This window comes from Lynx canadensis, chromosome A2, assembly GCF_007474595.2.
Source record: "Lynx canadensis isolate LIC74 chromosome A2, mLynCan4.pri.v2, whole genome shotgun sequence".
Lineage (NCBI taxonomy): Eukaryota > Metazoa > Chordata > Mammalia > Carnivora > Felidae > Lynx > Lynx canadensis.
Window position 1 is genome coordinate 162134532 of NC_044304.2, and position 11322 is coordinate 162145853.

The window sequence follows — 11322 nt, forward strand, 5'->3', positions numbered from 1 at the left end:
CGATTGGGATAGCCACCTGTGTTTGCTAATTGCCTTCATGCAAAGGAAAAATGCACTCCTATCTTTATGGCAGGAGGTGGGTTTGCAGCTTGGAGCCAGGGGCCCACAGAAGTCAGGCTCCCACCCTTCCTCCCTGGGTGTGTGTGGGGGGGCGGGGAGGCAGCGGGACCCAGGGTCACCATCTTCCTTGATGTTTACATATCAGAGAGGTGGCTCCCAGGGCTTTGGGAAAGAGGCCTGGGCTGCAAAGCTGGCAAGAGGCTTGTGGTAGCTTTTAAAAGGATTTGCATGCATCTCCAAGGGGCAGAGAAAAACTCACAATGACAACTTTTCTTTTTTAATTTTTTTTAATGTTTGTTTATTTTTGAGAGACAGAGTGCGATTGGGGGAGGGGCTGAGAGAGAGGGAGACACAGAGTTCCAAGCAGGCTCCAGGCTCTGAGCTGTCAGCACAGAGCCCGACGCGGGGCTTGAACCCACAAACCAGGAGATCATGACCTGAGCTGAAATCAGACTCTTACCCGACTGAGCCACCCAGCCGCCCCACCATGATGAGTTTTCTCAAGTAAATGCTCTAGGGGAAGGGGTGGGGAGGGAAAGTCTGTCCCTTTTTGCACCAGGGAGAATTAAAACTTATTTTTCATACTTTTAACTTGTATTTGCCCTCGCAATTAGCCTGGATTGTCTGAGTGGCCCCCACACATGATCACAAGAGTCCTCACAAGAGAGAGGCAGGGGGAGCTCTGACTCCAACAGGGACAGATGTGACAACCAAAGTGACTCGCGCTACACTGTTGGCCTGGAAGCCGGAGGAAGGGGCCTCGAGCCCCGGGGAACACAGGACACAGCTCTAGAAGCTGCAGGATGTGAGGAGACCAGATTTTCCCTTAGAGCCTCCGGAGGGAACACAGCCTTGCCAACCCCTCAATTCCTGCCCTAGCCGACTTTGGACTTCTGGCCTCTTCCAGAACCGTGAGAGAACACATGTGTGTTGTCCTAAGCCACCAGATTGGTGGTAATTTGTCACAGCAGGCCACAGGAAGCTCCTACAGGTGCAGAGAGGAGGGCCTTTCACTGGGAAGAGCGTTTGGAGGAGAGGAAACTCGAGCTGGGATCTGAGGGAAGTGATGAGTGATCCCAGCGGATGGAACCGCCACGGCAAAGGCCCCATGGGGGGACTGGGCTCTTGTGGCTGGGCAGCGTCCAGCCAGACAGGTGGGGGGGGGGGCCAGGGACAGAGGCGGGCATGGTCAGACCCGGTGGAACCCGAGAGAGACACTGGCCATCTGAGAGGTTTCCAAATAAAGGGCCATGCTGGCCCAGGGTTGGGCCTGGGGCAGAGGGGGAGAGTAGGGGAGGCTGGCGGAAGGGCCTGGGGCAGTGAGGGGGCACAGCTGGGGGGCGCCCGGGCACTGGCTTCACCGCAGGAAATCAGATCTCTACCTGGTTTCCTACTGACCAATTCTGTGCTTTTCCTTTCAGAAAAAAACAGACACCACAGGAGAAGGTCTGGTGCAGCAGTTTGGGTGGGGGGGACCTTTGCCCTCCGTCTGGGGCTGCTCTTACAGCACCGCCTTGCCTTGCACAAGGAGGGGCGCTTTGATCTTTTCCTGAGGAGTTTCCACGACACTGAGCAGGCTCCTTTGCCCGGGTGCTGGCCTGGGACACTCAGGGCCTTCCTCAGTGGGGGCCGCGGCTGCTTTCTGCCCACATCCCCATGGGGGAGGCTCACGATGGAGGGCTGCCTGAGCAGGTGCACGGGGCCAGCAGGCATGCCCTCCACCAAGGTCTGCTGGGACCTTTTCAGCCTCCTCCACCGGCTGCCCGCAGACTCCTGGACTGAGCCCTGTGAGGGTTTCCAGTCTGGCTTCGGGACGCTGTCTCAAGCCAGAGTTAACAAGTGTTAGTTGTGTTAGTGACGTTCTCTCCAGCTTTTCAATAGCCATCCATTCAAAATTTGTCAGCAACTGCTTGGTTTCATTTCATATTAAGTACTATACCCCAAGAGAGATTTCCATCGCTAAACCAGGGCTACGAGTCCTCTCAACATCCTTTCATGGGAAATAGCGCGGGCCATTTCTGTGTGGCTCGTGAAGGGGTGAGCGTGTGGCCCAGTGGCAGACGGCAAGCGCTGACTCCCTATTTGTCGGATGTCCAGTGAGTCCAGTGGGGACGGCTGGGACAGTGTATCTGCGAGAGGTGGACGCAGTTTTCCCTCTTGCAGATACAGGACGGCTTCCAGACAATACCTGATCCTGGGGGGCCCGGGGGCTCAGTGGGTTGAGCGTCTGAGTCTCGATTTTGGCTCAGGTCATGATCCCAGGGTTGTGGGATCGAGCCCCGTCTCCGGCTCCGCCCTGGACGTGGAGTCTGCTTGAAATTCTCTCCCTCTCCCGCTTGCACACATGCTTTCTCTCTAAAATAAAAAATAATAAAAAGAGATGCTATGGCCTAACAAAACATTTTAAACAATACTCGATTCTCTTCAAGGAGGATTTCTGGAGACATGGTTCCCCTCATCCCCTGGCATGCCCACCTACTTTGTCATCTAATCCAGTAGTGGGAGCCAGCCATCGTTGGAGGGGAAGGGGGATCCTCCCTGAGCCCCTGGCAATTTTTGCTGTCCGGTGGGTCCTATACCCTGTCCAGCCCCATCATTCTCTGGTGAGCACGTCAGAGCTACTCCACCGGGGCAGGCCACTTGGCTGGCTGCTGTACCTCCCCCCTACATCCTCCTCCCCCGCTACATCCTCCTCTAAGGCATACTGAGGGGTGAAGTCTCAAATACCAAGGCCTAGAATTCCTGGCTGGTAGAAAGTCAGGGAATCCCTCGCAACTCCTGTGTTCATTTCGTCTCTGCAGAGCAAGGGACCCATCATTTCCTTTGGCTATGCCAGAAGAGGAAGTTACAGCAGGTGCTTAACTCCTGACTGGGCGGGAAGACACTCCTTCCATCGGGGCCCAGGGAGTGAGGGAGTAGTTAATGGACTTCAGTGAAGAGCCTTTCGACTAAGAGACTCTGATTACCAACAGAGGAAGATGCTTTGGAGGGTCTGTGAAGGAATTTCCCATTGAGGGTGCTTGTGGGATTGCAGTGTTTGGATGTATCACATTTAGCCATGAACTGATGGATATCTCACAATTACTCTGGGCTGGCCCAGCATTTGGTCTACACGTTTGTTTATTTTTGAGAGAGACAGAGTGTGAGCAGGGGAGGGATAAAGAGAGAGGGAGATGCAGAATCCGAAGCAGGCTCCAGGCTCTGAGCTGTCAGCACAGAGCCCGACACAGGGCTTGAACCCACAAACTATGAGATCATACCCTGAGCTGAAGTTGGACACTTAACTGACTGAGCCACCCAGGCGCCCCTACATTTAATCTACAAATAGAAACCTTGACTGTGAGAAGTAAAATAAGACCTAAACAAATGCAGGGACCTGAATCTCAAATCTCTTCAAATGGATTTTAAAATATTGACAAAAAATTTTAAATATGGGAAAATTCTAAAGTTTATTTGGAAGAATAAACGACTGTCTGTAGCCAAGAAAGTTTTTTTTGGGGGAAAAAAAGAAATCTGTGCGTCGGGGGAGTACTTACATTATTAGATATTAAAACTTATTTTCTGTGATAAAAATATACACATAAAATTTAATTTGGGGTGCAGTGGCTGCTCTATATATGACACCCAAGGCAGAAACCATGAAAGTCTTTTACTTTATAAGAAATGAGCCCCCAGTGTGAAATAAAACCAATTTCCCAGCTTTTAAAAATGGACGAATAGAGGGGCGCCTGGGGGGCTCAGTCGGTCAAGGGACCAACTGTTGTTGGTTGGGGTCTTGATCTCAAGGTCATGAGTTTGGGCCCCACACTGGACTCTGTGCTGGGCGTGGAGCCTACTTAAAAAAAAAAAAACATACATACAAATAGAAAAGTGAGCAAAGGGACATAAGCAAATTCGCCAAAAAAAAAAAAAAAAAAAAAAAAAGAAAAGAAAAGAAATACAAAAAGGCAAGGCAACACATAACTATGTGAAAAAACAAGTCAGCTCACTAGTAATCCAGGAAGTGACATATGAAATTCAAAACAATGAGAAACAATGACTTTATTTACTTATTTTTTAATGTTTTATTATTTATTTTTGGGAGAGAGACACAGACACAGCATGATCAGGGGAGGGGCAGAGAGAGAGAGGGAGACACAGAATCGGAAGGAGGCTCCAGGCTCTGAGCTGTCAGCACAGAGCCCAACATGGGGCTTGAACTCACCAACAGTGAGATCATGACCCGAGCCAAAGTCAGACACTTAACTGACTGAGCCACCCAGGCACCCCGACAATGACTTTAAATTTGACAAAAAATAGCCCGTGTTGTCAATAAGATGGAAAAATGGGCATTTCTCAAGGGAAAGCTAATAAAATTTTCTGGAAGGTAATTTAGAAAACATTTAAAAAATATACTGTGCCTTTGACCCATCAGTTGCCCACTCCTAGAATTTTAAAATCAGGCATGTACGATAAAGGATGAATCTATAATGATCAATGATATAGAAAAACAAGAAAATGTATCTGTACATTTATTCTGCCATTAAGGATCATGTCATAAAAGAATATCCAATAAAATGGGAGAAATGGGCAGAATACATTTTTGCATCGCATTATCCTAATCACATCAAACATGCATAGGTAAGCATAGAAAAAACATCGGAGGAGACATACCAAAACACGAAATGTAACGGATCTAAGAGTAGGAGAGATTTTTATATTCTATTTCCTACTGTTGCAACAGATTTAAGTGTTTTAAAAATGATTGTATACTTAACGTTGACTTTGTTGAAAAGCACAAAAGTGCATGACACTGTAATAGCCTGGAAACCCCAGGAAGTGTATGGTTTGGAAAGCCTCGGCCACCTGCTCGGCGGTGAGTCACGGGCGCAGGCTCGCACCTGCCTCCGCACTCGCCAACCGGCTGCCGCGCGCTTCCAAGCGAAATGCCCGGTGCGAGAAGCTGTCCCTGAGCCAGGCCCCATGCCCCCGGCCCCGGGAAGCAGCGAACGCCTGCTCGTGGTAATTTCTGGAATTGAGGGCATTCCCTTTGTAAAGTTCACGCGATCGGGCCTTTCCTTTCTCCACTCGTGAACAAACCAGAAGCCAGACTTTCGGGTCAGCCGCGCCGCCCCCAGCCAGGGGTATTTCGCCTGCAGCGAGGCCAGAGGTCGCGGTGGCCGACGGCGGCCGCAGCGGGGCAGGGGTGGCCGGGAGGCCGCGAGCGCCCTCTCGGAAGAAGCCAACGAGGCCGGGTCTAGCCCAGGGACCGCGGCCCGGCCACGCGGTCGCGCAGGGACGCGTGTCCTCCGTAGGGACAAAGGGTCGGGAAACTTGATCCGGGCCCGTCCCGGAAAATCCGGGCTGCGGTCGCCATGGCTACCGAGTCGGGCTCCCGGCAGCCGCCCCCGACCCGGCCCAGCCCGCGAGGGGGCGCTGGGAGGAGGGGTGCGGAGGGGACTGGCCCCGCCGCCCGCCCCGCCCTCCGGCCGCGGCCGCCGGCCCCAGCCCGCGACTGACCCTCGGCAGCTCCTGTAGTCACGTGGCGCTGGGAACCGGCGGGGGGGCTGGGCCCGGGCCTGGCAGTTGTGAACTCGAACCTGCCGCTGTCGCCGCGCGGGGTGGGGAGCGCGGCCGCCGGCGCCGGCGTTCCGGCCTCATGGACGCGCGACGCGCCTCCGCGCACCCCGCCGGAGAGGTTCGTCCCGGGCAGGGCGCGGGGTTCCACGCGGGCCCGAGGCGGGCGGCCCTACCTGCCGGGCGCGTGACTGTGTGTGCGCTGTGTGTGTGTTGGGGGGGGGGGGGCGGGCAGGGGTGGACCGAAGGGGGGGGCCGAGCCCGCGCACCTGCGCACAGGCTCCGCGAGGTGCGCTCTGCGTGGGGACCCGAAAGGGCCCATTCGGGGTGCGCGGAGCCGTATGTCCGCGACGTGGACGGGGGACACGCGCGAAAACAAAAGGGGGGTGTGGGGTCTCCACGACCCTTTGCCGTCCAGAAGGCGCAAGGGGATTGTGACCGAGACCTGGCCACACTAGCTCGCCCTACGCAGCCCCTTGGGAAACGGGCCTGGAATTCCTGTTGGGAGGAGGGTGGGGGAAGGGGAGCCAGCAGGGATTCCCGAGTTTCTGCCATCGGCCGGCCTTTGGCCATCAGCATGGAGAATTCGTGCTGTGACCTTACCAGTGGAGGAAATGACCCCCGAACGCTGGCGTGTACTTCCTTGGTGAAGGGGACACATTCATTTATTAATCCAGTAGCCATTAAGGTTCCCCTGCCGGGCGGGGTGTCGAGCCTGGGTGGGGGAGGGGGTTGTGGCTGGCGAGGACACAAAGATGACTGCCCTAGAGGAGCTCAGAGCCTCACGCGTGTTTTCTCTCCCCTCCCCGCAGGTAAGGCTGGCCTCTCTGCGCTCAGAGGTCTGAGCTCTGCCATGGGGGTAGGGGTGTCTTTACTGCTGCAGTTTTCTCTGACATCTGGGGGCTACCAGAGTGTGGGCCGAAGCAGGCGCTACAGCCGCAGAAGTATCCCCAGGAACATCCCCCGGAGGAGCTGGAAAAAGCCTCATCTCCAGCTCTACGGTCTGCAGGGTAGAGTCTGGCCTTCTTTGTTGGGTTCCCACACCATTCCACAGCCCCAGTGCTCAGATCTCCTCCTGGAGGAAGGAAGTCACCTGTAGGGGGGAAGGATCACATTCTCGTACCAGCGTCTTCCCTGTGCTCAGTCTGGCCGTGGGGAATGAGTCACGTCTGAGCTCCTCCAGAGGAGTTCTGCTCTAGGGGATTTAGGGAGGATGTGTCCGGAGGTTGCAAGCCTGCAGTGAAGGTCCATTAAGAGGCTAACTACCATCCACCCCTCAGTGGCTATAGGAAGCTCTTCTTGAGGAATCTGGGCTCCCTGGCACCGCGGAATAGCTGAATGTGGGGCAGCCCCCGGTGGGGTTGGGGCATGACCTCGCAGGGGACCCAGATTGCAGTCTTGTCTTTCCTCCCCTTCTCTTGCCCCAGTAATCGCTACCACCCCGGGGGAGGCAGGGATCCGGGCCCGAGGCTAACAGGCTGTGGGTGTTTCTTGGATTCATGGGCGCTTTCCTTCTCGCGATGTCCTAATCGCGTGTGGGTGGAGGGGGGCAGGCAGGCAGAGTGTGGGCACCGCCTGGACAGACAGTGGCCTGGCGTTCTGCAGTCCTGGGAGTACCATCCAAGCGCTGCCCTCCTGTTCCCCAGAAGCGCTGTTCTCTCTTGCTCTCCAGGCTTCCGCCCTGAGACACTGAGGTTAGGGAGGCCAGAAATGCCTCCCCTGTGGCGCGCTTAGAGCCCGGGAGAGGGTAAATAGGATAAGGGCCGTAGGAGTTTCTGTGGGAGCTGTACATACCCCGGTGTTTTGGAGGAAAGAATGCTAACTGGGAGTTTAGAAGGCCTGTCCCCTAGTCTTGGTTCTGCTTTTGGTTTACTGTGTCCTCTCGGGCAAGTTCCCTCCTTCCTCTTATGCCTCAGAGTTGCTTCATCTGTCAAGCAGGGAGCTTAATAATGTCTGTTCATCCAGCCTCACAAGGTTGCTACTCAAAGGTAGCAAGAGGAAATAGTAGAAACAAGCCGAGAGCAGCAGGGAAGCACTTGAAAAGTGGAAAGCACTAGAGGGAGAGGGGACGGCGTTTTCCGGTGAGTCCTAAGGCAGGAATGTTTGTGCAGCCAGCGCTGGAGTGTTTACTCCATGCCAGACCCGGGGTGACTGCCACGAGGGGGATTCCAAGAAGTGTCAGAGTTCCTCCCTTCTGGTAGTTTCCAGGCTCAATGAACACTTAGGACAAATACACTTGGAATGGCATCTAGAAGCCCCTGACTGAACTGACGCAGAACACAGAAGGCAATAGAAGGGTAGTCCTGATTCAAGGGCTCTAGCAGTTCAGAGATTTGAGCTCCTCTCGGGCCTGGGGTCGGCCAGGGAGGAACGGGGGCAGGATGAGTTGATCCCCAGAGTGACACTGCTTTTCCACCCTCAGCAGAGGAAGAACCCATGCTGGAACGTCGCTGCAGGGGCCCCCTGGCCATGGGCCCAGCCCAGCCCAGGCTCTCTGGGCCCTCCCAGAAGTTGCCCCCGACCCTGGAGAAGGAGCCCCGCGGGCTGAGGTTACAAGGCACTTCCGTGGCCCAGTCGGGCAGCCAAGCCCCGGGCAGGGCCCATCGCTGTGCCCACTGTCGAAGGCACTTCCCCGGCTGGGTGGCCCTGTGGCTTCATGCCCGACACTGCCAGGCCCGCCTGCCCCTGCCCTGTCCTGAATGCGGCCGGCGCTTCCGGCACGCCCCCTTCTTGGCGCTGCACTGCCAGGTCCATGCCGCCGCCACCCCAGATCTGGGCTTCGCCTGCCACCTCTGCAGGCAGAGCTTCCGAGGTTGGGTGGCCCTGGTTCTGCATCTGCGAGCCCACTCGGCCGCAAAGCGGCCCATCGCCTGTCCTGAATGTGAGAGACGCTTCTGGCGACAAAAGCAGCTTCGAGCTCACGCGCGGAGGTGCCACCCCCCAGCCCCGGAGGCCCGGCCCTTCATATGTGGCAACTGTGGCCGCAGCTTTGCCCAGTGGGACCAGCTAGTTGCTCACAAGCGGGTTCACGTAGCCGAGGCCCTGGAGGAGGCAGCAGCCAAGGCTCTGGGGCCCCGGCCTAGGGGCCGCCCGGCCGTGACCGCCCCCCGGCCCGGTGGAGACGCGGTCGACCGCCCCTTCCAGTGTGCCTGCTGCGGCAAGCGCTTTCGGCACAAGCCCAACTTGATCGCCCACCGCCGCGTGCACACGGGCGAGCGGCCCCACCAGTGCCCCGAATGCGGGAAGCGCTTCACCAATAAGCCCTACCTGACCTCACACCGGCGCATCCACACTGGCGAGAAGCCCTACCCGTGCACGGAGTGCGGGCGCCGCTTCCGCCACAAACCCAACCTGCTGTCTCACAGCAAGATCCACAAGCGGTCCGAAGGGTCCGCGCCGGGCGGCCCGGGCGCGGGGAGCCCCCAGCTTCCGGCCGGCCCGCAGGAGGCCTCGTCGGAGCCCCCCGCCGAGGCCCCGCTGAAACCCGCCCTCGAGCCGGCGCCCGAGGCCCCGGGAGCGCCCCCGCGGGCCCCGGCGGCCGCGCCCCCCTCGCTCTTCGGCTGCGAAGACTGTGGCCGCAGCTTCCGGCTGGAGCGCTTCCTGCGGGCCCACCAGCGGCAGCACACCGGGGAGCGGCCCTTCACCTGCGCCGAGTGCGGGAAGAACTTCGGCAAGAAGACGCACCTGGTGGCGCACTCCCGGGTGCACTCGGGCGAGCGGCCCTTCGCCTGCGAGGAGTGCGGGCGCCGCTTCTCCCAGGGCAGCCACCTGGCCGCCCACCGGCGCGACCATGCCCCCGAGCGGCCCTTCGTCTGCCCGGACTGCGGCAAGGCTTTCCGCCACAAGCCCTACCTGGCGGCCCACCGGCGCATCCACACCGGCGAGAAGCCCTACGTCTGCCCGGACTGCGGCAAAGCCTTCAGCCAGAAGTCCAACCTGGTGTCCCATCGGCGCATCCACACGGGCGAGCGCCCCTACGCCTGCCCCGACTGCGACCGGAGCTTCAGCCAGAAGTCCAATCTCATCACCCACCGCAAGAGCCACATCCGGGACGGCGCCTTCTGCTGCGCCATCTGCGGCCAGACCTTTGACGACGAGGAGAAGCTCCTGGCCCATCAGAAGAAGCATGATGTCTGAGAGGGCAGGGGCTGCGGAGGCTGAGGGCGAGGGGGCCCCGGGAGCCCTTCACAGGGGAGCGTTGCCGTGGGCCTGGGCCGTCGGGGGGCCCCTAGGTTGCTGCTGGTGTAGGCGAGGGGTGGGAGAGGCAGCCAGTGAGCTGGGGGCCCTGGTAGAGAGGGAGGTCTGGCCCCCCTGCGGCCGGGGAGGCCACTGTCCGGGGCACAGGGACCCTGGCCTCCAGCTGGTGTTTGCTAAGGTTCTGTCCTGACTGTCCTGTGCCCTGGAAAAGTAGCAATAGCAGCTCCACTTACCCCTTAGAGCCCTCTGGCTGGAGGGGCCACCAGGGGGCAGGAAGAAGACCCTTCCCCTCTGGTGTTAACGCCTTAATGTCCTTGTCCTTTATTATGAATTCCTTCCGCTGGGTTTTTTTTTTTTTTTTTTTTTTTTTTTTGGAAGTAGGTGTGGTACAGTCCTTAGTAAATGAGCACTTGGGAGGAAAAGTGGACCAGCTGGATACACCTGGGAGAACCTGCTGGCCTTGTTAGGCAGCACCTGGGCCTTTTCCAGCACTGAGAGGTGAGGCCGTGCTGCTGTAACCTGTCCCACCCTGTCCCCTTCCTCCTGCCCCTGCATAGGCACCTGGACTGAGAGAGACCCATCTGCTGTTAGCACTCAGCTCCACCCTGTCCCTCCCCACCGTCAACACCCCGCCCTCCCGGCGCTCTGAGCGTCCCCTGACTGTCAGCAGCCCTGTGTCCAGGCTTTTGTCTGAACACCCCAACCCTCCCCTCCTTCCGGAACTCAACATGGTGGAAAGGACTGCCCCACCGATAATGTTGGGTCAGCCGGCAGGAAGATAGGGGCGAGGTTCCTTTCCAGCCTTTCTAGGGCACGGATGCCCAGTCTCGGCTTGAACACTTAGGTGACGGGTAGTCCCCACCTCCTGAGGCCCTGGTCCTATTGTAGGATAATTCTAATTGTTAGAAATTCTCCCTTAGAATGAATGGAATCTGCTTTCCTGTAATTTCTACCTACTGGGGCTCCTTCTGTTCTCTGGAATGAAACGGAACAACCACTTACCCTCCTTTTCAAACTAGAGAATAAAGATTTGGTTTTAGAGCTGGTGGCCGAGTGTTCCTTTCTCCCGGGGAGCTGTGTAGGTCGAAGGAGCAGCAGCATACTCTGCTCTGAGGAGGGGAATTTGGGGGCAGAGGTTGGCCACAGGACAAGTGCCCCACTCAGGCTCCTTTGCACCCTGCCTCCAGTTCTTCCGGGGGGGGGGGGGAGGCCAGGTGCACCCCGCAGGTGGGACTGGTCTCAAGAATGCCTCACTTCCAATATCTCTCTTTATGGGACCCCAGGGCTTCAAGGGAAGGGGAGCCATGCTTTTTTGGTGGGGGGGGGGGAGGGCAGGAAAGTAGGTCAATGTCTGGAGATGATGGGCAGGGAGCAGGAGACAGGTCCTCAGGCATCTAGGGTTTTTACTTGCGGGCTGGGGAAAAGCATGTGGGAGAGGGGATCTGACCAGGGCTCCTGACTTTGAAAAACCATCATCTTTATTTATTAAACATTTTTTATTTTTATTTA

General features: G+C 57.3%; 1 protein-coding gene across 4 annotated transcripts; it reads left to right on the forward strand.

Annotated features, from left to right (window-relative positions):
• The first annotated feature begins 5638 nt into the window (after positions 1-5638).
• Positions 5639-10854, forward strand: REPIN1 (replication initiator 1). Of its 4 annotated transcripts, none has more exons than XM_030308736.1 (3): positions 5639-5737; positions 6500-6626; positions 8039-10854. In XM_030308736.1, the coding sequence occupies exons 1-3, from the start codon at positions 5699-5701 to the stop codon at positions 9751-9753; spliced, it is 1881 nt and encodes a 626-aa protein (XP_030164596.1). In that variant the 5' UTR covers positions 5639-5698; the 3' UTR covers positions 9754-10854. The 4 variants fall into 4 exon arrangements, with proteins under 4 accessions (XP_030164596.1, XP_030164597.1, XP_030164592.1 ...); XM_030308737.1 differs by having other exon boundaries at positions 5669-5737; positions 6429-6626; XM_030308732.1 differs by lacking the exon at positions 5639-5737 and having other exon boundaries at positions 5944-6626; positions 8042-10854.
• The last annotated feature ends 468 nt before the right edge of the window (positions 10855-11322 follow it).

What these genes read in the sequence shown, in the direction of transcription:
- REPIN1 (XM_030308730.1), top strand. Translation starts at nt 6,194, where the DNA reads ATGGAGAATTCGTGCTGTGACCTTACCAGTGGAGGAAATGACCCCCGA. An exon ending in CCAGCTCTACGGTCTGCAGG is followed by an intron (nt 6,627 to 8,038) that starts GTAGAGTCTGGC and finishes TTCCACCCTCAG; the next exon opens with CAGAGGAAGAACCCATGCTG.